Source organism: Corythoichthys intestinalis, chromosome 2 (assembly GCF_030265065.1).
Source record: "Corythoichthys intestinalis isolate RoL2023-P3 chromosome 2, ASM3026506v1, whole genome shotgun sequence".
NCBI classification, from domain to species: Eukaryota; Metazoa; Chordata; class Actinopteri; order Syngnathiformes; family Syngnathidae; genus Corythoichthys; species Corythoichthys intestinalis.
The window spans coordinates 40,707,978-40,733,637 of record NC_080396.1 but is presented as its reverse complement, the minus strand read 5'-3'; the positions used below and the strand labels follow the sequence as shown (position 1 = coordinate 40,733,637).

The 25,660-nt window shown below is 39.6% G+C and overlaps 1 protein-coding gene across 4 annotated transcripts in view; it reads right to left on the bottom strand.

Moving 5' to 3' along the window:
- Positions 1–25,660, bottom strand: part of casz1 (castor zinc finger 1) — a 101,335-nt gene that overhangs the window by 6,163 nt on the left and 69,512 nt on the right. For 2 of the 4 annotated variants that reach the window (XM_057856733.1, XM_057856727.1), the window contains exons 6-18: positions 25,044–25,208; positions 22,281–22,453; positions 17,578–18,446; positions 13,530–13,662; positions 13,130–13,193; positions 12,062–12,225; positions 10,875–10,997; positions 10,473–10,793; positions 9,863–10,061; positions 8,726–8,897; positions 5,030–5,178; positions 1,771–1,999; positions 336–698 (exon numbers count right to left, since the gene is read on the bottom strand). In XM_057856733.1, the coding sequence (XP_057712716.1) occupies positions 336–698; positions 1,771–1,999; positions 5,030–5,178; positions 8,726–8,897; positions 9,863–10,061; positions 10,473–10,793; positions 10,875–10,997; positions 12,062–12,225; positions 13,130–13,193; positions 13,530–13,662; positions 17,578–18,446; positions 22,281–22,453; positions 25,044–25,208 (3,124 nt within the window). Of the gene's footprint in view, positions 1–335; positions 699–1,770; positions 2,000–5,029; positions 5,179–8,725; positions 8,898–9,696; positions 9,785–9,862; positions 10,062–10,472; positions 10,794–10,874; positions 10,998–12,061; positions 12,226–13,129; positions 13,194–13,529; positions 13,663–17,577; positions 18,447–22,280; positions 22,454–25,043; positions 25,209–25,660 lie in introns of those variants that run through there. The other 2 variants (XM_057856742.1, XR_009066913.1) reach the window with 2 other exon arrangements.

Here is a 25,660-nt window from a genome sequence, read left to right as displayed (position 1 = left end):
CTCCAGTTCTTCAAGACTCTCAAGTTATTCTAATGTAGTGGAGCATATGCCATTACATTTAAGAAAGTTTTCCCAGAAAGGTAGAATCAGTAATATTTCTATATATTCTTCCACTTGCGCTTATTGTAGATTTAATTGACAGATATGCCAAAAGCTTTTTAATACATGTAATTTATTCACGCGTAATGGAAATAAAGTGTTTTTATTTCTCTTTTTACTTTGGCTCTTAATGCACGCTAATATCCCACTTTCCTGTCTGAGTCAATAAAAATGTTGCACAGGGCTCAAAACATAGAGTGACAGCTGCAGTGTTGGTTTGCTTCGGGAATAAGTACCTGCAGCGTCCTGTACTATTGGGACGTCATTTTTAACTGGCGACGGAGTGGCAATGATGGGGCTGTAAGCTGGTGTGTTGGTTGGCATGACAACACTCAGAGTGGCTCCCAGAGAGGCGCTGAGCAGAGAGTATGACAGACAGGATGGAGAGAGGAGGTATGGGAGCGAGGGCAGAGGTGGTCGGAGGAGAGCGGGAGACAGTGATGTAGCCTGGGCCGGGAGGCCAGCTTGAGGAACTGAAGGAGGAGGTGGAAGTGGCGGAGGTGGAAGAGGAGCAGGAGGAGGTGAGGAAGGAGGAGCGGTTTGACTAGTGTCAGCAGGGGTGGTGGGAGCAGAGGTGGTAGTGGTGGGGCAGCCTTGTCCTGGAGAGACAGGTTGACCAAAGAGGGTGAAGGGTGGGCAGAAGGGAAGGGTTTGGGCCACAAACACGCACGCACGCACAGACACACACATACACAGGGGTGGGAGGTAAAAAGGGAAGATAAAGATAAGAGAATGATATAAAATGAGGCCCATTCAAGACAAGTAAGCACCAGCCAGAAAAACAACAATGACAAAGGTGGCACCACATCAGGAAATGTGCAATTACAAGCAGATATACGTACATTTTCTTTAAATAAACATAATTAAAGACTAGAAATAAATTTCTTTCTTTTTTTTCTTTACTTGTTAAGAAAGCCTTTCTTTAATTGACTTTATACATATGTTATCAAACTGATTTGCTACAATTTGTCTTTCTTTCTTTCTTGCTTTCTGCTAAACTGCAGGGCGCTCCCAGGCTCAGCAGCACATCTTAAAGTTAAAAGAAAATTAAAGTGAAAACAAATAACTAGCTTCTTAATATTTTCCAGAGTAAATAAAGCTTCCCAAAGCTGTCGAAAATTTTAATGTAGAGGAATGATTTCTTTAGCTTATCTATGTTTTGAGTTCTGACAAAACAATTAGTGTGGGGAGTCCCTGGGGTCAACGGCATGTCTTAACTATAAAGTTAACTATATAGGTGCAGCTACTACAACTCAGTTTTAAATTAATCTCTTAATGTCTGTTGGATATTTTTTTTGTTTAAAGGCCAATACTGACATGCATCAAAATACAGAATGTTATTGCCAATAACCTCTCCATCCTTAAACACGATTCACCTGATATAAAATGTTCAAATATTACTTAAAGTAATACACGTGCGGTGTCCATGAAAAATGAATAGTTATGTAAAAAAAAAAAAAAAAAAAATAGAAGAATGTTCAAGCATATTGAAGCAGATTTATTTCTCAACTTTGAAAAAATAATGTATCATGCAGCTCATATTTCATACGTCTTTACTTATAAATGAAGACATACATGATTCCGTGATGAGGAGTAATGGATGACTTTGCGAGATTTCCACCTATACGACTCACAGAGGCCTTCTCATGCGTACTTCTGTGAAGAACTCACCTCCTGGGGAGCCATCATTGCCCACGGGGGTGCTAGTGCAGCTACGGTCTTGATTGGAGGATTCGGAAGAGATGCCAAGCGGGCTGCCCCCTCCTCCCATGTAGTCTACGTAATCGTCAGCCTCGTCCACAGTGGCGGAGGAGTAGATATCGGGGTGAGCAGCCATAGCACCCGACACCATGCTAGAGCCATGATGCATCTCATCACCCCTCTGGCTCAGTGGGATAACCTGTAATGATGCAAAAAATACATGACTTTTCCATCTAAAGTGCCATTTAAAAGGATTTGCCTCTTTCTGATTTTTCAGCAAATGCGAAACCTGAAACATTTATTAAAGTTTGAATTTGCTAATGATTGTAATCATGTGTAAAAAAAATTGTTTTAAGATGGTTAAATATCCCACAGAGAGTCCATGTAAAGTGTTTAAATAGTGATTTATTTACGAAGGATAAAAAATATTAATCAAATCTAATCAAATCCCTGTGTGAAATTGTAATTGGCCTTTTGACCTAGTAACTGGTTCAGCCACCCTCAGTAAGAACAAATAAAATTAAGCATTTTCTCTGACGGACAATGAGTATTTCACATCTCTGGAGGTGTTTTGCACAACACTCCCTTGCAGCCTTGTTCTAACTGAGCAACATTGGAAAGTTTTTGAGTATGTACCACCTTTTAATGTCATTTCAATCGGATTCAAGTCTGAACTTGATTGGGCCAATCCAAATGCATTTTTTCCTCTCTTCAGCCATTTAGAAATAGACTTGCTTGTGTGTCCTGCAGGAGAACACAAGTGTGGTAGTTTGTATACAGTGATGCCTCACTTTTTGCAGTTAAAGTGAAATTTATTTTATTTGTGTGTGTGTGTTCAATGTGTTAATTTACTAGATTTAGCATTGTAAAGAGATACATATAAAACATGTTTTTTCACTTTTTTCCCCAAAGTATAATTTTAAAAATTTTTTATGTGTATATGTATATGACGGAAAACACAGACAAGACTGAAAAAGCAGTTTCTGCTCTTGCACTCCTCTTTAAAATAAACTGCTGTATTTTGAGCCAAAACAACTGTTGTGTTTGATAGAGCAATATGTCTATATGCTGCCATAGCAGATTCATTGCGCATGAAGCCCCCAATTTATTTTTAATTTGTCCGTTTTACCCTGAAAACCCCCGTTTACAGACGTTGCGCAACCACTTTTGTTTCAACCCAACCATAAAACGAAGGTAATTAATCACAATTATTATTCAAAATGTCTGTCATTTTTAGCTTAGAATCATTAATTGATGTCTTATATTTCGTTAAAAAAAAAATAAAAAAATTATTCACTCGCATATTTCAAACTTTTAAACAAATTACGTCACACTGAAAAAAATGGCGTCTGTAAAAAAGTCACAGATATACAGTATACCTCATAACTATTGCTTAATTGTATTTTTTTGTTGTTGTTGTTACATTTTTGTTACGTTTTGTTGCATTTTCTCCGATATGTTAGATTATAAATAATGAATCCAAACAAAGAAAATTTGGGAAAAAAAAATGTTTAAAAGGGTAAAAATAGGAAAAAGAAAATCTCGACCACTCCTTGATGTTTGTGATTTCTGCATCATGACCCTTGTTATAGTACCATGTGTCACCCATAAAATCCCCCAAAAATCTAGCTGTGGCTATTCACAGCTGTGTATTGACACTCATTTATGGCGGAAAACACAGACAAGGCTGAAAAAGTAGTTTCTGCTCTTGCACCCCTCTTTTAAATAAACTGCTGTATTTTAAGCCAAAAGAACTGTTGTGTTTGATAGAACAATATGTCTATATGCTGCCATAGCAAATTCATGGCGCAATAAGCCCCTGAACTATTTTTAATTTGTTCGTTTTACCCTGAAAACTGTTTACAGACGTCGCGCAACTGCTTTTGTTTCATCCTAGCCATAAAAAGAAGATAAGTAATCGTATTTATTATTCGAAATGTCTGTCATTTTTAACTTAGAATCATTAATTAATTTCTAATAATAAGTTTAAAAAAAAAAGAGACTTTAAACAATTATTCACTCGCATAGTTTAAACTTTTAAACTAATTACTTCACAAAAATTGGCGTCTGTAAAAAAGTCATGGATATCTACCTCATAACTATCGCTTAATTGTATTTTTTTGTTACTGTTGCATTTCCCCCAATATTTTAGATGATAAATAATCAATCAAAATTTCTGCATCGCGACCCTTGTTATATGACCAAGTTTCACCCATAAAATCCCCCAAAAATCCAGCTGTGGCCATTCACAGCTGTGTCTTGACACTCAGTGATACATGCTACATGGAGTTTTTGGATCGAAACAAGGTAAGTACGCGATAATATCTTGTTGAAGTCATGGCGTTTATAATTCTGTTCTCGCGTGCTCTCAACTCTTTTGCTGTTTAAAAAACATTAAAAAAAAAAAAAAAAAAAGCCTTCCTGTTCAAAAGTTTTCTTCCCCCAGAAAATTGAGAATTTAAGCTTTCCAATGATGTATCACACATGCATATCGGACAATTCTGAAAGAAGGCTAAATTGGGGGTCTCAGAGCGGAACTTCAAGTCACCTGAGTGTTTTCCGCCATATATAAATGTTTTTTAAGCACTTTAAATGTAATTATTATAAGTTTCAAACATGTTATTGTGACGTCCCACCGAATTATTTTTAAACAAGAATAAAGTAGAAAAATGCTTGCCTTTATTAAACGCTTCATTGAGTGAGTTCACTCGAATCCGCTCAAGCTGCTTACTTACACACAATAAGTTTCCATAGTAACTGTTTAACAAGTTAAACAAATGATTGACACATGCGGCACTTTGAAGATTCAGCTTCCAAGCACCGGTGGCAAGATCAAACAATCTCAATCATCGTTAACTTTAATAAGCAACTCCAGTGCACTTCCTGACTAACAGAGACCAGCAGGACGGAGAGTGAGGCTCCGTGATCGGCTCGGGACGGCTCATCTGTCATAATTTATTTATTTTTCAATTGGAAAAAAAACATCTGCGATGGACTGAGGACGCGAAGTTTGAAGTGCGAAGTAGTTAGGGATCACTGTATAGCCAAATGGATTTTAAAAAAAACTAAACTAAACTAAATGCATCAATTATATTAAGTAAAACCCTGCAGAAAAAGGAAATGCAGTGAATGCCTTGTGACAATTGTCACCTACTTGTACCTGACAGACTTTTGGGTTATTAACCTTTTGAGAATGACACCCATCTTTTGTCACATGCTGATTTAGTACCTGGGATGGGACACGATCAAAGTTCTTCCCCAGCATCCGCCTCATGTGTTTGCGCGCGTGTGAGGTCATCTGGTGCTTGAGCAGGAAGGAGAACAGGCAGCCTTCGCGGATACAGTGAAAGTGGCTGTTGACTTGGTTATATTTACAACCTGGCAAAATATAGAAAAACGCCAATGCTTGTAAGTTGAAATATTGCTGTTCCAAGGAGAAGCTGCTTTCCCCAGACCTCAAACATTGTCAATGCAACAGGGGTTATTATGATTAGATCACAGAAAGAGCAATATTTTGAGCTTTTTAATCTCACAATATGGCGAAAGAGAAAGTGCAGGTAGGAGGAATATTAGATATTACAGGGGTGTCACACTGAGCGAGTCAAGACTTCTGTGCACTAAACCTGTGGAGCTCTTTTATTACACTGACATGCTTTATTCAATTAGGAATTTACATAAATAAATTCTCATTTTCTGTTGGCCAATAATACACAAACACCCCTGTGAGCCAAACTAAATGCACAATTACTGCTGTATTAAATTCATTTTTCCAAGTGTCTCTGTTGTCATTTTTTCTTTTGTTCCTATTTTTCAAACATCTTGTGCTCTTTCCTCTTGTTTTAAGCCCTAATTGATTTATGATTTCAAATTTAATGAATGTTCTGTTTTGTGCCACTTAATCAAATATTCTTGTATTAAAGGCAGGCAGAAATAATTGAGTAACATGCTGGGCAGGTGCTAGCGTGTCAGTAACCATGGTGCCTGGGTTTAAGAGCGGTATACGTGTGTGTCATCAAATACCTCTCACACGCAGGGCATGTTTAAAACCAGGCCGAGTTAAGCAAATAACAGTAACTTGCATTAGACAATGTGTGCCTTTTGTCACACACAAACCAGGTAACATCATCTGTGGTGTTCTGTTTAATGCCGCTGCCATGGATACTGGCAAACCATCAATTCTTTATGACTGGAGTGTTAGCCATGTTAATCCTCTCTGTTCCCCCGCCACCGCCACCCCACGCCCCCGCTCAAACAATACACTTGGCAGATTCGGCTGGGGACAAAAAACAGCTGTTTCGGGCCTGTTTTTGTTTGCTTTGTCTCAGCGTTGTGAAAAGCTTGTGTAACTGCCTGAAAAAAAACAACAACAACAAAAAACCCAGATCACTTTTAATTCATTTGTGTGCAGTGGCAGCGGCGGCTGTGGGGCGCAGCTTCCCAGCGCAAACAGGCTAAACCAGACAAGCCGGTTAATTAACTAACACAAACCTAATTGCTTATTTCTGACAGGGGCAAAAAGGAAGAGGAAAACAAAGCTCGATACCCACTGATGTTATTGCCGCTACAGTAAGACTACCTTTGGGATCTGAGGTGTCATTGTGAGTTAAAAAAAAAAAAAAAAAAAAAATCCCCACTCCTCTTTCCTTGCAACACTGCAATCTTTTTTGAAAATAATACCAAAAAGTTGTCTGTATCTGTAGGCATTATAACAAAAGTTTGATGGTCAACATTAGAGAACAAGGGATTATTTGTTTTTTCCACTTTAAATTAGTACCGGGGGAAATGGAGAAATCTATGCTGCATTGAACGCATCAGATCTGACACAATGAAAAACAAACAACTATAATGGAACAGAACGAGGGTCTTCATTATTTACTTCTGTGGGTTTTGGTCGCAGTCAGGAGGCAAAAATCTATTTCTAAGGGCAGAAAAAAATATAGTAAGAAAGACTTTCGAAAAGTGGTTAAGTACTGAAGTACTCTGTGCAAAAAGTGTTACTGAGAAGAATTTAAACAAGTTTGTACTTATTTCTCAAAACTTTCATTTTTTTTTTTTTTACTCCATTTCATTTACTGCATCAAATGTACACTTTTACTCCAGTACATATCACCTGACCTCGAAATTATTCATTGACGTAATGGCTGATGTGTTGAGCACGATAAGAAGAAGTGATGTGGTGGAAATACCATTCAGGAGAGGAAATGAAAATGAGTCTCAGGTAATCAGGAGGTCCTCATACGTGTACACTCGGTGTGTTTGCATGTATCTGTCACTCCTTTTGTCACAAAATGACCAGGGTAACTTTGTTCATTAGCCAAGACAGCTACTGTATCTTTACAGTGTTTGCTGTGTGTTTATTTCAAACACATTACGGTGATTTTAAAATTAGTTAAGATACTTGAGTAAAGAAAATTTCAGATAAAACTTTGACTTGTTAAATATTCTATGAGGTGCCTGTAACTTCTACCAAACATAATAAAAAACGTTTTTAACTTCATTAAAAATCATAAAACTAGTTCAGATAGATGAGTAAAAAAAAAAAAAAATCTCATATGCGATGTTGACTCATTATATATATATATATTTATATTTTTTATTTTATTATTTATATATTTATATTTATATATATTCTACAAGGTGCCTATCACTTTCACAAAAATAATTTTTCGTAAAATATTTGTACTTTTGCTCAAGTTTCAATTTCAGCTATTCTCCACAGCAAGCTAATATTGACCTGTAGTTATTTTAATCACAAATTTCTAGCTGTGTGTCGCTAAATTTCAATATGAAGTGGCAATTACGAATCAGCTCGACCAATGACTGGTGGTAGAAAGTAGAATTCTAACCAAGCTTTCCCGCATCAAAATGCACAAGGAATCATTCGAAGGAAACTGAGTTGAATTGAATTAAGGCAGTGTTTAACTGCTTTTATCAAGCCAATGCACATATTTCATATTTAATCTTAAAGAACACTGCCAAACTAAATTGTCACCAAAAAGCATACAAGTGAGTAAATAAGTAGAGTAGGCATGTGCCGGGTTGAGATTCTGACGGTATGAAAATCTTAAGCTAAAACGTCACTTGTTTCCCGGTATCACTGTGTTGCAATTACAGCTTTAAAATGTGTTACTTTGAGTTACCTGGGTTGAAAAAAAAAAAAAAAAAATCAATTGAACAGCATTTTTATTTTTCAAAACATATTCGCAAATTGGAACAAAAGTATAATGTTAAGTTAAAATAAATAAAAATAAAATAACTAAATAAAATTAAAATGAATGCAGTCCTTTAGGTGGGCCTAAACCCACGGCACAGAGCAACCTTATTACCATCAGAAGAAAAATATTTGAATTATTTTTCATAAAAAGCACGTGTGTGTGTCTCATATCATGTTTACATTATACACACACTCTTTTTCCAACACAGACAGTTGCCAGAGAGAAAAAAACACCACATGTTTTACCACCGCTAGACACACTAAACACGCTGGAGTTAACTGTCGTAGCTGGTCGGAAACCTTCATGACAGTATTTACTAACCTATAATTTTGTATAAATTCAAGCCTCCTCGGCAGCCTCCCTACTTCTCTGTAGCTGAAGTATTCCTATACCAGCGATTTTGTTTTCTTTGATGGGGGAAAAAGTTATGGAGTTTCACCTCCTCCAACCATTGTGTAGCACAGCTTACTCACTGACACTGAGCAACAACCGGTGGTGGGGTGGGGGGTTGTGGTTGAGCCTTACAGCTGCAAGCGAGAGATTTCTCCATACATTTTTAGGACATAAAAAATAGCTAATACCTTAGGGACAGTATTACGGAAAATTTTGGCGGTTTTGAAACCCTGACATTTTCACACCACCGGTATACCTTGGAGACGAGTTAGTAGTAGTTAGGAATCAGTGCACTAGAGCATGAGAAGATTTCTCACCTAGCCGTCCGCATTCTTCCCTCTTGGTGAAATATTTGAAGCCATTGGCGGCGCGGCGCTCAGCTTTCTCGTGCTTCTTAATGTGCCACGGCAGCTTGGTGGTGATGTTGGTGACGAAGTAGCAGCCCGGCCGCAGACAGTGATAGTGGCCCCGCATTCGAAATTCACAGTGCTGCACAGATGAGACACGTGTAAGATTTTGTGAAACCATGTCAGTTTTTCTTATTATCTAAGAGATCCCACACCTCAATTGCTGAATTTAAGATTTTGTCATTTCCGTGTCTTCTATCGATTAATCTCATATGCATGATGCAATGCATTGTACAGTTCTAAACATCACGGTGCTTGATTGATATCTGCTCACAGCTTATAAGAAACATATTTTTGTGATATCTGGTCATTTCTTGAATATCCTTTGATATATTGGCACCTCTAATGTCTTGACACACTTGATCGCCTTTTAGCTCACCAACAACATTTCTGATTTCAATTTCTAGACGAATTATTCCCTGTTGGAACATGGCCACTATCTAAGAAGAAGGCGTCACCCCTCCTCTCGAACATGTCTGTACACCACCATCTGTTGGTGAGGCCCACATCCCAAAGGACTGAGCCAAATAAGATCTGTTCTGTTCAAGAGATGGAAGCTAGGGGAGGGAGGACAGAGAGGCGCTGGGTGAAGGGTGGGGGATACGGGGGGGAGGTAGAGTTGCTTTTGTGAAAGGGGTGATTTTCGGCACATTAATGAATTCATTTAAATGCTTTCCCAAATACGGGTTCATGAAAGCGGGCAGCGGCTGCCATTTAGGTTTCATTTGGAAAGCATTCCGCTGATTTTTGCCCTATTCCAGGCAGCCGTGTTTACTGTGCCAGTGACAATGATTTATTGGGTAATATCAGCTAAATTGGCCTTTTCTGAGAGGAGAATGCGGCAGTCAAAATGACATTATTGACATATAAACAGGCATTACTGGGGTGACTTGACTGTCTTTTTCAGCTGAGATGGAAGACGGCAAGCCGTGCTTGTGAAAGCCTTGAGTCCAATCACCTCAAATAGTTCTGTAATGGGCAGCATACTTCATGCTTAGAGAATACTTGGCGAGGGGCTGACAGGCGGTATCATTACAGTGCACTCACCTGGTTGGGACACAGACACTGAAGGGAGTAGTAGGAAAACTGGTCACGGACATTGACCAGGTTGTTGTTGGGGTTGATGTGGTCCAAACAGTGGGACTCGGCTTTGCCGGAGGTCTTGCACACGTACTTGCAATTCCCGAACAAACAGTGGAAGTGGAACTTGTTTGAGTACTTGCAGTCTGTTGCCAAACAGGGATCACTAGATAAATACAATGAAAATAATAATGAGTTAAAACAAACATAGAAAGAAAATGTAATTTATGAGGATTTTACAGAAAAATATTTTAATATTCAATATTTTAGCGGAATTAATCACTTTTGATGACTATGTAAACTTTAATCCATGGGGAACAGTGGAACACAATACGCATAGAGCCTAACCTCTTCAAAACAAATGCCTTTTATAAGGCGAAACAGCATTTTCAGTCCAGGATATCTGCTGTGTGTGGAATGTATACCTTTAGGCCATGGTGCAATGCAGTGTGGTTATGCGTGTTTGTGAGAGGGGAACAGAAGTTCCATGTTAATGAAAAAAAACAAAACAAATCAGCCATCCCTAGTGTTGAGTTTTCCTACTAAATGCTAACATGTCAACAACTGTTTTCCATACTTTTCCTGGAACTGCAGAAAACCAGGTTTCACTTGGGGCTTGGCATTCTCTAGTGAGGTGGTAGCCAGAGGGGAGTTGGCTGGCAGGTTGGGCATGGAGGCGGGCATCTGAGGGATGCTGCCGGTGAGCTGCTTCCAGGCCAGCAGCGAGGGAGGTGGCGAGCTGTAGCCACCAGAGGAGGGGAGGCTCGCCACATCCACAGAAGGGTTGTTAGCCACTGAGACAGGGGCGGCGGGCCGCAGAGGGCCGCCTTCGCCGGACACCTTGCCCTCACTGAACGGAGGCTCTGACTTCACTTTCATAGTGGCTCGGAGGTGGAAACTAAAAACACATGATCTTGTTTTAAGAATGTTAAAGCACAATGAATCTGACTTTTCAAATCTTAATCATTACGGCACCTACTTTGCATGTTTTATGGCCCCGTCCACCGTACTAAAGAGAGCACCGCAGTCCTCTACCAGACAGTGAAAGTGCACTTTCTGGAGGAAGTCACACTGAGCCTCGCAGAAGTCATCTGTGTCAAATCTTCATGTAGACAGAGAGGAAATGATTCACACACACAAAAAAAAAAAAAAATACAAATGACATCACAGTTCATCAAAATGAAGTTTATTGAACACGTCAAATCTAGGGCTGTCAAACGATTAAAATTTTTAATCGAGTTAATTACAGCTTAAAAATTAATTAATCGTAACTGATTGCAATTCAAACCATCTATTAAATATGCCATATTTTTCTGTAAATTATTGTCGGAATGGAAAGATACGACACAAGATGGATATATACATTCAACATACGGTATTTGTTTATTATAACAATAAATCAACAAGATGGCATTAACATTATTAACATTCTGTTACAGTGATCCATGGATAGAAAGACTTGTAGTTCTTAAAAGATAAATGTTAGTACAAGTTATAGATTTTTATATTAAAACCCCTCTTAATGTTTTCGTTTTAATAAAATTTGTAAAATTTTCACTCAAAAAATAAACTAGTAGCCCGCCATTGTTGATGTCAATAATTACACAATGCTCATGGGTGCTGAAGCCCATAAAAATCAGTCGCACCCAAGCGCCAGCAGAGGGCGACAAAACTCCCAAAAAAACACAAGTAACAAGCGGACATTGCACTGTGCTGTCATTTTAATCTGTTTGAGCGGGGCATGTGCGTTAATTGCGTCAAATATTTTAATGTGATTAATTTAAAAAATTACCACCCGATAACGCGAGAATTTTGACAGCCATAGTCAAATCAAATGACGATACTTGTTAGACAAGATTCCATTAAAAGGACTTTTTAAACAGGGGTTTCCTGTGAAACATAGGCTGGATAATTATGCTTGTATTTTTATATGACTCTATGTAGCACATTCAGACGTAATAAATTGTAATGCATAAATATCTGTATCAATAAGCAGTATTTCTAAACTTTTACACATGGGTACCCATTCCTATTACTGTATAATTTTTAGTTTTCAGAAAATCAAAAAAGTTAATTATATTGCCACAGATAAGAAAAAAAACAGGGACAGGGACTCAAAAGTAGGCCATTAGAGTTCTACTCTGACCACACTCTATAATTTCTGACCTGCGGAGGTAAGTCCTCCAGATTTCACTGGGTTTGTCTGCCAGGGGCCTCTTCAGAACTTGGTTCAGGTACTGAGGTGCCTCTGTTGTATCGCTGCCTTGGCCAGCCTCCATCTCTGTCTTCAGGTGCATTGCATTAAAGAGTGCAGGGTTCACCTGTGACATCTACAGTAAAACATGCAGTGTAAAACCAACAGGCACGTGCTTTGCTCATCAATATGTTCACTGTGGTGAGAGAGTTTACACACTCGCAAGCGTACAAACAATTTGGCGAGGGAAGAAAAGCGCAAACGGATTTACAAACATTCCGCATTTTGCTTGAGAGCAGGCCAAGAACGTTTGCCAGGCAAGCATCCTCTGGGACTGGCTGTTAACTCTTGAATGTGATGCTGGGGATTGACTAACCCCCCCTCCTCAAAATCAAACCTGAAAAGCTTTTTAAGCTCTCTGGCTTCAATAGAAAGGGAGGGCAAGTCCATTTCGATACTAATAATGATGACATAAGGAAAATTGTATGTGAAAGAAGGTCTTTTGGTCAGTTGCCCGTGTGTAAAAAGAAATGGGGCGTCTGACCTGTCATTAATGTGATGAAAGACATTGTCCATTTTAATCTTCACGACACACACACATACACATATACACACACCCCTTCACACACATTTAAATTTCCATAGCCTAACATTTGGACTTGCTAAAAAATGAGACAAGCACCTCCTTCTTCTATTCTACGGCAGTGTTTTAATCATATCATTTATAAACCCTGTGGATAAATGTAGAAAGGCAGGGCTGGGAGAAAAAAAACATAAAGAGGAAGGAAAAAAATGGAGCCCGGAGTTCAAAACAGCTCATCAGAAAACAAACATCACTATATATCTAGTGTAGCCAGCTACTACTTTATTATATTAATTTGTGCGAGGTGTGATGGAAATTAGACCGTATGAAAAATGGCTGGAAAATTTAAATGATACAAACTCATCTTATTAGCGGTGAAACATTAAAAAACAAACAGGCCCCGCCGTGTGCCGCTAATTTGTCTTGGGATGAAAGGGCTTTGATGGATGGATCTTACCTTATTCATAAGCGAGGATAAAAGAGATGCATTCCCTGGTACAGCATGTCCATTTGATTCATTACTGGAACAAGGAAAATGAACAATGTTTCGTAAAGATTTGCATGAGAACAGTAAATATTACTATTTATCACGCAGGGTGTGCCACTGTAATGAAGATGAAAACACTGTCTTGTTAAAAAAAAAAAAAAAACAACAACAACAAAAAACAATAAAGCTTGTGTAGAAGTTGACGGTTTACGCAAACATTCTTCTCAGACAAAAACTGAGACATGAGAGGATATGAATAAATGGAGTGTTTCTGATAAACAATCTTGTCGACAAATCGTTCGGGTTCCATCAGTCACAGTTGTTATTTGCAAGGTCCACATTTTGCAAAAATACTTGAGACTCAGGCTACCTGTTGTCTTTCTTGCTGAGGTCCAGACTGTGCTCCTGCGTAGACTCCTGTGAGGCCCCTGCGGTGGCTTCCGCTGGTTCCTGCTTCACTTGAGCCAGATTGAACTGGCTGACTGAGACCGGCTGCCCACTCCCTGACGATCGAGCATAACAGAGGAGAAGCAACAATGTTATTGTTGGTCAGCACTATTATCCTATGACGAGATCCAATCTGACTTCTGTCTTGGCCCGAAAAGAGAACTCGCAGTGATAATTATTGTGAAATTATGTCAGGCCGTCAAGCCTTTTAAATGGTGATTGAGAGGCGGGTGATATGAGGGAAAAAGACTCCTTTTTCTGCAGCACTTGTCACAACTCATTTGCCAGGCTGCCTCTTAACTGGTCATTAAGTGAGATGCTAATGCTGAGGGAAAGTGGCAGCCTCAGATTGGACCCCCTCATTCCCCCGCCTGGTTCCTTGTTGGCCTGGTGACGCGCTGCGACCAATACCGCTGAGCGTACCCACGAGGAACGGGGGTGTTATGCTGGTCAGATTGGAGATGACAGCCAATCTGATCGGTTCAAACAAAGCGACCTCTTGCTTGCATTCTGATCCAAATAGGTTACATGGAAGATTCTTCAAGGGAGGAGTATCGGTGTGCAGAAATAGTTGCATTCCGCAGAGTACAGACCTCCACCAAGGCCTCATTAGAACAGACATTTGATTGCTCACAATTATTTAATGGAAAATTTTGTTTGAGTAATGATTGTATTCATGAAAACAGAGATCACATTTAAAAATCAATATATTTCAATCTTTGGCCCTCCTCTACAAAGTTCCATGGAAAATGGCTACATAAATACCATTTCCTCAAATACGGGCCTGTACTTTAATACACAAATTCTGGCATCTCTACAAATACATACTTCCCCTTCTCCTCATCAGGAAACTCAATTGTATATAGCAGCACTTCTGAAGGCACTAAGCAAATGTGGTAAGTTCCGATGTTTTGTGGGGGGAAAAAAATCATTCAAAATAATGTGGGAAAAAAAGCCTACCTTTTACCACTAGAAGTCCCAGAGAGTTCTGGTACTCCTACTAATCCCAAACAATGGCCGATATGGCCTCTCCCCCGGAAAACCCAGAGGTGGAAAAAATGTTCAATCTTTTGAATTGGCAAGTCGTTGTCGGACAGACAACAGCCGTTCATATTGAAATACAACCACTAGACACATATTAACTTCAGACACAATGACCACAATCCATACTCCATGCCCCTGATTCAGTCCTTCTAAACTATAGACACAATTCCAGCTTTAACCTCAAATTGCAGTTCTAAAATGTTTTTTTTTCTTCTTCAAAACAATGTACACATTTGGGCCATTCTTTCTGTCGTTATGTGTGGAGTAAAGGAGACGAGAATTAAAAAAATGTGTAAAAAGTGTCAAACTTCATAAATAAATTTAATTAAATAAATGTAGCTTGACTTGAACTGACACAAACTATCACATGAGTCACAGAGGAGAGGCCAAATCGGCCATTGCTTGGGAATATTAGGAGTGTTTGTCTTGGGAAAGGCCAAGTCGGCCTCTGCTGGGGTTTCTAGTGTTAATGAATTGAGCCTTCCAACCACTACATGAGGAACTGTTAACGCTCACAAATAAGAAAAGAAATGAAAATATAGAGCTCCCTTGGTGGAGGTAAGAAAACAAAGGCAAGAAGAACAACGTAAGGCAGAAATGTTGACTGGAAGGTGAACCCACTTTTCCTATTCTCAAGGGATTTAAATATTAATTTGTCCTGGGGCGATTCAGGGATGTTGAGGCTTGTGGGAGACAATAAGTGGTGTTTTATCTGCATTAAGGGGAGCAATGCAAGCAAGCCCCCCACCATGTCGGTGGAGCCAATTGGGCACCAAACCGGGCAGAACACCAGCAGTGTTTTTGAATCTGATAAGGAATTGGGGCTTGTGTTGAGGGATTGTGACAAGCAAGGTCATGAGCAGCCAAGTGTATGCCCTTGGCCTTATCCTGGTGAGGCCAGTGCCCCCCCCCCTTTTTTTTTCCCCTTACTGCTGGGGAGAAAAAGAGAGAAACGTACGTGAAGTTGGGGGTGTGGACATGACAATAATCCCCCTGCTCCCTCCCTCCACTTGGTGCTACAAAATGACCCAGAGACATATCAGACAGAATAGAAGTAGAAAGGCCAGTCTTGGGCCTTGTCAGCTAAAAGCTCGGAGATGGGCAAGTGTCAATGTCAGTTGAGCTTGACAATGGCTGTGGTTTGAGGGGATTGTTGACGGAGGGTGGGCGGCACCCAAGAAAAATGCAGTGATAATTTTACGTCTACTTTGAGGTCGTAAAGGCTTGCAAAGTCCGGCATTTCCAACCCCCAACTTGATCAGAACACACACAAAATTAACTAGCTGGCCCTGTCACTGACAATTAAATCAGCCCAAATGAGAGCCGACTTTAGAGAGAAACCATTTTCTATGTGATCAACACATGATCACCAGGCAGATTAAAGAATTTTCCAAATCTCTGAGGATAAATTGACTATTTAGCGCGGATGAAAGTGCAAACATCTCTTGTTCTGTTTCCAATCATTAGGCTTTTTTTCTCCCCAAAGACGGAGTACAAATGAGTTTGACTCAAAGCAGCTTCTTTCTGGAAATTATCCAGGAATAATGTATCGCTCTGTAATTGCTCGGGATAAGATACAGAGCTCGCGAAAGATCATTTGTACTGCGTGTCTAATTAGTAAACCTTTCATATGCTCGGATCTCTGGGCAAAACACGCAGGGGTAAATTAGAGAGGAACATTAATTAAAAACAGGGAAAGTGAAAGGAAAAAGACTCACTGAACAACTTGTAAAGCAACGATAAAGATTTTCAATGAAAATAGCCTCAGAACATTGATTTTTTTTTTTTTTTTTCTAAAGGGAGGCAAAAACCACTTCCTCCTACATTTTTGCCATAAAATGGCACATATGAGAAAAATACAAGAAACAAAACCACAGCTAACCGCCATCCTGTGTCTGCACTTCATCGTACAATAGATGTTACAAAATGTGTAAAATGTTCAACAGCAGAGAGATGTGAGCTGCAAACTCTCTCTGGGCCTCAAAAATGGGTGGTGAAGCTACCATCTGTGGAAGCCCCGCCCTCAGCACAAGCCCCTTCCCAGCGATTATGACTACCTGCTGGAAGCACAGAGGTGGAGCTCAGCCTGACAGCCTGGGCTCGGCCCAACCCCCGGAGCAGACGCCTCGAAGATCTTCCAGCGAGCACCACCAGGAATTGTAATCCACCTTGGCCTCAACATCCGCAGCCTTCACAGCCCCCAATCTTTTCTGCACCCCACCTGCTCTGGCTCAGGAGGTCCCACTCCATGGTGCAGTTCTTTACAAATTAAATGCTTTCACTTCCATTTTATCGTCATTTTATTGGCCTTGTTGAGCAATAATGCGATAAACACAAATTTGGCAATTACCCCTCATAATGTATGTGGATTTTGTTTATGCTAAACAGACAACGACATGTTTTTGTGGGACTTTCAAAGAGCGTATCTCTGCTGATGCGTGAAAGCGTGACAGGCTTCTTGTAATAATGAAAGAAGGAAAATCTCTCAACTGTCATTTCTGCTTGACTTATTTTTGTCTGTTTTTTTCCCCCTCAGATTCAAGTGTACACGGTTTGAGAAAACTTTTTTTTCTTGCTTAATTTGATTCTTCCTCCATTTGTTTGGAATGGGTACAGATAGACCGATAAGAGGGCTGATGATGAGGAACCACCTTCCACACAGGCCCCAGGAGCTTGCCTCCCCCTTTCACTGAGTATTATGAAAGACTTTTACAGGGTCCACGCTGCTCTGTCAACACATTTTATCTCCAAATACATTATGGATACCTCACTTAACTATCATCAACACAAAAACAAGCCCAAGGAGTGACTGAGTGTTACTGTTTTTGGTAAGGAAAAAAAGTGAGTCCAATATGCAAATGCATTTTTGTACCATTGTATATTACATTTTTTAGATATAGTGACTTCACAGTGTTGAAGTGACTGACCTGCATCTGGACCGTTGGCAGGCTTCAGAGCAGCAGCAGCCAATCTAGCCATCATCGGTGATATCAGACCTTTGCTGGCTGAAATCTTCTCCATAATGGAGGAGCTGGAGAAGGAGGTCGGGGTAGAAGCCATGGCTCCGTCCGCCCCCGCTGTAGAGCAGCCTTGGGTCAGCGAGTCGGTGGGCATAGAATGGGCCCCGGATGAGACAGCTGATAACAGGCCAGCAGCATGTGGAGGTGGTTGGAGAGGCAACCTGGGTATGAGTGGGTAGAAAGGGCTGGAAGCGGCCATGGTGCTGTTGGACAGAGAGAGTGCCACTGGCATGTTGCTGGGCAGGGCCTGGGACAGTAGGTTAGACATACGCTGGCCCACACTGGGCAGCGAGGGCGTAGGCTTGAGGGTGAGGCCCACCGATGGAGAGGAGGAGACAGCAGTAGTGGGTGTGGCCATGAGGTGGGATACAGTGGTGGACTGCTGGGTAGTGGGCGAGGCACTCAGACTCGAATTCTTGCTGCTGATGGCCGAGAAGTCCATTAAGTCATCATTACTCGATTCTTCCGGCTCGTCTTTTGGAGCCAGGAAAGTGGAGGAGAGGCCCATGACGCCAGAGGAGCGAATGTGCCGGCGCTCGTGTTTGCGCTTGTGGGAGGTCATCTGGCTGGTGGAGGTGAAGGTGAACCCACAGCCAGAGCGGATGCAGTGGAAGTGGTTGGTAGCTTTGCTGTACACGCAGCCCTCATACTTGCACTCTTCATACTTGTAGAACTTCTTGAAGCCATCTTTGGCATAGGCGTCATCCTTGATGTGGTAGCTCTTGTGCTTCTCGATATCACACTTGTTCTTGAAGGTGAAAGTGCAGCCTGGTCGCCTGAGGAAAGAATGAGCATCAAGAGATTAGGAGTGGGAACCTCTTGGTACCTCACGATATGATACGATTTGCGATACAAAGCTCACGATAACGATGATCTGACGATATGGCGATACAATGATTATCGATACATTGGTCAGGAAATCATTCTAGGATATTCTACAAACAACTAATGAACAGAAAAACAAGTTTCTGCTGTGAATTGGAATGCGTTTATCACTTGTAGACGTTCAAGCCGTTTGAAGTGGAGGGATGGCAGCGAATGAACATGCTACCCTCCCACCCTCTGTCAGTGACAGCCAATGCCAGGCAATGAGGTAATTTTGGGCCATTTAAGGTCATTTACCTGTCTATTTTCAGTTACTTCCTGTTGATTTTGGGGTATTTTATTGGTCACTTCCTGTTTATTTTTGAGTTACAGAACTGGAAGTGACCTGGGAATCGCCCGAATCAATAGGCAGTGACTCAAACTCAACAGGAAATGAGCTGTAAATGCCCCAAAGAGAACAGCAAGTGACCTGTAAATGCCCTGAAAATCGGACAGAATAACTGTAAATGTTCTGGTTTGGAATGAACAAACGTTCCCAGTCTAAATTATTGGGCGTCTAGCACCATCAATGCAGCCTTGTAGTTAACTGAGACACTATTATGGTTGGAGATTTTGGTAGTAACTTGTTGGTTCCATTTCTTTTTTTATTTTTATTTATTTATTTAAACAGTGACACCTTTTTAAAACGATAACTAGATTCTTGGCAGGAGCATATCGATAACCTTCTGGGATACAAAATATCACGATATATCACCATTTCGATATATTGTCACACCCCTAAAAGAGATGGTTACACATTCTGTCACATATACAGAGGTTGGAAAAAATAATGGCGACACCTTAAAAAATCAACAACAAAAATAATTTAATATGGTGTAGGTCTGCCTTTTGCAGCAATTACCGCCTCAATTCTCTGTGGTATTGATTCATACAACTTGTGAATTGTTTTCAAAGGAATTTTAAGCCATCCTTCAGTTAGAATTAGGGCTGCAGCTATCGAGTATTTTAGTAATCGACTGAAAATTCTATCGATTAATCGAGTAATCGGATAAAACAAATATATTTTTGGGTGAAGAGCAATTATAAATATACATGAGAAAACAAGACATTTCATCTAATCTTAAATCTTCATTTTCAGTCAATCAATGTCTTTATTTTCGATGTATATTGTTGAAAACAGCCAACAATTGCATCTCAGATGTAACTAGAATAAAAAAAAAAAGACTAATTCACTGCTTTCACTCAAAAAACCTTTAGATCTTATTAAAAAAAAAAAAAAAAAAATTTTATATATATATATATATATATATATATATATATATATATATATATATATATACAGTGCTGCTCAAAAGTTTGTGAACCCCCTCAACATTTTGGAATTTTCTATTATTTCAACCTGATTTCCTAATCAATCAATTCAGTAGTTTTTTTTTTGTTTTTTTAACAGTTGTGTTGTCGAGACTAAATTAAAAAGAGTTTTCATCAACTGATGTAGGTGCAAAATTGAACTGTTTGGTCACAACCAAAACCGCCATGTCTGGCGAAAAGTCAACACTGCATACCACCAAAAGAACCTTCTCCCAACAGTGAAGCATGGAGGTGGGAATGTCAAGATCTGGGCTTGCTTTTCATCCTCAGGACCTGGACAACTCCACATAGTCCAGGGAATCATGAATTCTGAGGAATATTGTCAAATCCTAGAACATAACCTGACGCCATCTGTTTTGAAGTTAAAGCTTGGCAGAAGGTGGATCATGCAACATGATAATGATCCAAAGCATTCCAGCAATACAACCAAGGAATGGCTGAAAAAGAAGAAGATTCGTGTTCTGGACTGGCCCAGTCAAAGTCCTGACTGATTGAAATGCTGTGGCGGGACCTGAAGCGAGCAGTTCATGCCAGACGCCCATCAAACCTCTCTCAACTGACTGCGTTCTGCAAGGAAGAATGGGCAAAAATCCCCCAAAGTAGATGTGAGAGGCTGATTAGTCACTACAGAAACCGTTTGGTTGAGGTAATCTCTGCAAAAGGAGGCGCAATATCCTATTAACTGAAGGGGTTCACATACTTTTGCACACATGATATCTGAGTTTTTCTTAAATCAACCACTTTTGTTAAATAAAGGATGACAATATAACTATTTCTTTTGTTTCAGTCCATTATTTGGAATGTCAGTATTGTGGATTTGGGTATAACTTAACATTTAATAAGGTTATTTTAGTTTTTTTTACAAAAAATCTGACCATCGCTGTGGGGTTCACAAACTTTCGAGCAGCACTGTATATATATATATACCTAAAAATGCCGTTATACTTGATAACACACATCACTTAAAAGTTAGGATTTTTTCCCCACGTGTTTCAATTGAATTTCGATTTGTGTCAAGCCATTTTTAGTTCTAGTTAAGTTTTAAGTTAGTCTAAACTGTAAGTCCTGATAGGATTCTGAGTTTTTGCAGTGTTCAAAATAAATGTATGATACAGGCTGTATGGGAGCACATTAGGGACCAGTGCTACTTGGTGTTTTATCCAGCAATGACTACTGAGCTAAAATTGATAGTTAGCATTATTGAGTTTTTATTTTACACCCTCATCACTCCACAACGCTATGTTATGTTAAAGCCTGTATGTAAGACACGTTAGCCACGCATCGAAAGTGGTCATAATTAATAGAAACCTAGCCCCCCGCAGGGCTAACATTACTTGAGCTAGTGACAGTAACGTTAATCTTATTTATTAGCGCTTAGCGCTCTTTATTAGCGCTTAGCGCTCTACTGCTTTAAGATGGCGGCTGTTTACTAACGCTGCCCAGACGCGGCCGAGTCTGTCATTTCGCATCTAGTTCAACATACATGTGATCTCTATGAGACTCATCAGACGCTACCTGCTACCAACGTAGCATCGTGCGGGCTAGTATTTAGCAACGTCGGCGTCGTTTGTAGCGGCTGTCGGTTGCAGTAAGTTTTTTTTTTTTTTTTGCTTCTTCCTCTATGCACGTGACATCAGCGCGTTGCCCCGCATTAAAAGTAGTCCGAGCAAAACGTGATGCTTAGAGCTGTCAAAATAAACGATTACTCGAGGTGAATAAAATTACTCGGATCAGTTTTTAAACTCGAGTTACTCGAGTTGCTCAAGTATTCGTTTCAGCTCTAGTTAGAATACCCTCTAACTCTTTTAGAGACCATGGCGGTGGAAACTGACGTCTTACTTGAATCTCTAAAACTGACAAAAGTTGCTCAATAATGTTGAGGGCTGGGGATTGTGCCGGCCATAAGAGATGTTCAACTTCATTAGGATATTCCTCTTGCCAAAATGTTAGGTGTTACCATTACTTTATCCAGCCCCTGTATATGCATTTGTTATTGGACATATTGTATTTGTCATTAGCTTAACTTATTCACTCCCAGCCCAGGTGAAAAAGTATGTTTTTCATTACTTATGCTTTTTTTAAAAATCTGTTTATTATATTTAAGTAACTTTTTTAGTTGTTTGGTTTTTTTCACTCTTTTTAACAATTGATTTTTGTCCTCCAAAATTGTTTTTATTTAAAAATGTTCATATATATTTTTATTGCCCATCACATAATACATGCTAGCAACATTAATACTACCATTGGATGTCGAATGTGGGCAGCAAAATATTGTCCCACGGGCCGCAAGTTTGAGATTAAAGGTAATAAAACATTTAAGAAAAGGTTTAAAATGTGATCGTGTAAAGAAATACAAAACATACATGAGAGAAAAAAATATATGTAAAAAAAGTGTTTCATTCTTCAAATGTCACCTGCAGTGGAAGTGCGTCGTCTTCTGCCCGTAAAACTGGCACCCGACTGTGCCACAGTCCTCAGTCGCACGGAACCTCTGGAAACCATCGTTGATCAGCTGGGCGTTCTTTTTGTGGAAGTTTTCGTGAGTCATGACATCTGAGGTACTGGTGTACACCTTGCTACAGCCCACCTGTTGAATGGAGACAAAAAAGCGGATTGCAGGATTTCCGTTTGCGAGAAGAGTTAAAGGAAGCTCTTTGTGTGGTTAAGAAAATGGCTTATAAATGACTCTCATATACAACATTTCATTTGTGGTTTGCTATTGAAAGAACTGCTGCATTCAAAAAGCAAAAGGCACCTGAAACTACAGTACATTTACATTTACGTTTGTAGGCTTAGGTCACCACAAATTTACTGTAACTCCCTGTCAGGAGGGGGAAAATGGAACATGACGGTCTCAAGTTGAACCCTAGCAGGGAAAGGTGCTGGTGTGTGGGTAACTGGGTAAGTTCGTTATATCAAGTCAGACGATGATTAAAAAGGTCACATTGTATTTTCCCTCCTAAATTTGTTTTGCTGAGGCCGTCTGCAGCTTGTCAGCACCATTAAAACAATAGTTGAAATTTCGTAATAACAATGACAGTGTTAAGGGTTTAAAAAAAAAAAAAAAAGTATCACAAGCACATTCCCAAGTAGCAAGGAAGGTCAGAGGCAAAACGGTGTGTTGAAATTAAGCAGATGTTCAAAAAAAAAAAAAAAAAAATTGAGACAGGTGGATAATCTTCAAATGTCTGCTTTCTACTAAAATATGAAGAATCTGTACATTTGTGTAAACATCTTACTGAATTTAATCCACACCAATTAAGTCGTGAGGCAGAAAAGAGGCAGAACAGCTGCCTTGTGTGGAAACATCAATTTCAATCTTCAACCTTGAATTTATTTGAGATCACATTATTTTTGTTGCTTCAATGTGGATGAAAAAGAGTGTGGGGGTGTCATTTTGCTGCTACAGTAACTGAATCACCACTTTCATCAAGATGACACTTTTTACCTTTGCTGTCCTTTTTTAACCGTTTCTGATGTTTGCCTCAATGTGATTGATGTTTTAGAGCTGCAACTGCAAAATGTGCTCTCAAAAGTTCAAAAGGAAATCCTTCAAAAAGTGGCAAACGATAATATTCAAAGTGCAACGTAACAGTTGCTACATGCTGCACAACAAACGTCACATCCACTTGCTGGGGAACATTTATATTTAGCTACACACTACATACAGAATTGGTTATTAAAAACACACTAAAAAGTCTTTTGCAAAAAGATGACATTTACATGACAGAATGACTTACACATTGTATATTTATACACATACAATTGAGATCTAGTTATGAATGCTTGTTGGATTCAATAGAGTGTCTAGCCAGAAATGACACAGGAATTAAATAAACGAAATACCTGTATTCAGGTAGTTCTAAGTTATACAGGGTATCCCAAAAATGTATACACCCTTTAGCAGTCAGACTGCAATAAACAAAGTACACAACCAAAGTTTTTAAGATCCTAAATAATGCTTCAAAAGATTGCCGTTGATATGACTGATTTTCTAAATATATAAATAAATATACAGTATAATGATTAGATGGGGCTTTGCAAGGCAAAGGCCCATATAGTAAAATTCTTTTTTTTTTTTTTTTTTTTTTTGAATGGTGCTTCTTCGGCGCGCCGCACAGCCCAAACCGTTTGACCGACCATCACCGTTCGAATATCAAAATGACCAGAATTTTCGGGAGGCGCAGGGAATTTTTTGAACGAACTCCCCAAATTTTCTGTTCGCCCGAAAATGCAGGTTTTTTGAAAAAAAAAAAAAAATAATAATAAAAACGCTACTGGGCATAAAAGTTGGACACAGAATTTGGCCTAAAAACTGTCCCATTCATTTCTAATGGGATGCCATTGACAGCCATGTACGTCTGTTTCCCATTTATTTTTTTATGGCAGGAAAACATAAGTCCTTGTTATTTTTGACCATTTACCATTACAGCCCATTGACATTCAACTGGTGCCCAAATAAGTCAATGCCATTGAGAGCCATGAACCTCCATACCATTGACGGCCATGAACGTCCAAATTTCCATTCATTTCCAATGGCTTTTACATTTCATTGACACCCATGTACACAGATGCCAAATGCCAATATGCACGTCCATGCCATTGATGGCCATGTATGTCGATTCTTTTGATGCCAATGTACTTGGATTCCATTCATGTATATGTAAGTCAGTGCCATTGATGGCAATGTGTGTGCAAATTTTCAATTCATTTTCAAGGGCAAAGAAAAAAAAAAAAAAAAAAAAGTGTGCCCAAATCAACAGGAAGTGACCTGATATAAACAGGACGTGTCCCCCAAATGTCCCTAAATCAACAGAAATTGACCCAATATCAAAAGGACGTGTCCCCGAAATGTCCCCAAATCAACAGAAAGTGACCCCATATCAACAGGACATGTCCCCGAAATGTCCACAAATCAACACAAAGTGATCTGATACATCTGTATCAACCGCAGCAAAGCCCCATCGTAATTTCTCCAGAAATTGCAGTTTCTAGTTTCTTATGTTTTTTTTGTCTTAAGTCATTTCCAATTAAAATATACTTAGTCAATGGATGAAAGCCAACCCTTAGATTAGGTTAGCCTCATATTCATGCATGTCAGGGCAAAACATAATTTGGAAAAATTTGCAAGCCATGTGTACCATTTTGGCCAGTGTTTTCTTGTTGTTGAGATGTACCTGCATGCAGTGGTAATGAGTGCTTTTGCCATTGAGGTGGCAGCCATGGTAGTAGACGCTGCAGTCATCCAGAGGGCTAAAGCGCATGAAACCATGCTGCAGGGAGTTATCCCTCTTCTTGTGCATGTTGTAGTGCCTGATCACATCCTGCTTACTGGTAAACCTCTGCAATGGAAGGAGGGGGGGCATCGATGGGGTAAAATGTAAAGCAATAGGTTAGTGTTTATTGAAACCAGGCACAAAATCAGCAACATGTCACTTTATATTAGTGGAAACAGCAGCTGCAGCACGTAGCAGCCAGTTGGCATTTGAAGGCTGGGGGGTTATGATGGGGAATTGAGTGGGCAGGACGCCTTAAAAGATGGTTTTTCCTCTACATGTCCTCTCCAAGTACAGGCAGACAATACACACGCACTTGGACAGAACGGCCTTCAATAAGTTTAGTTTCCACAAACACCTCCTTTTTTATTTTGTTTCCATTCACTAAAAATGCCAACTCCTAAATATGCATGATTTTTCACAACTATAGATTAAAATTAAGGCTTCATTAACATGTGCTTATTCAACTTATTTAAGTATTACTCAAGTGTACATTTTGTGTGAGGACCTTTTCTCTT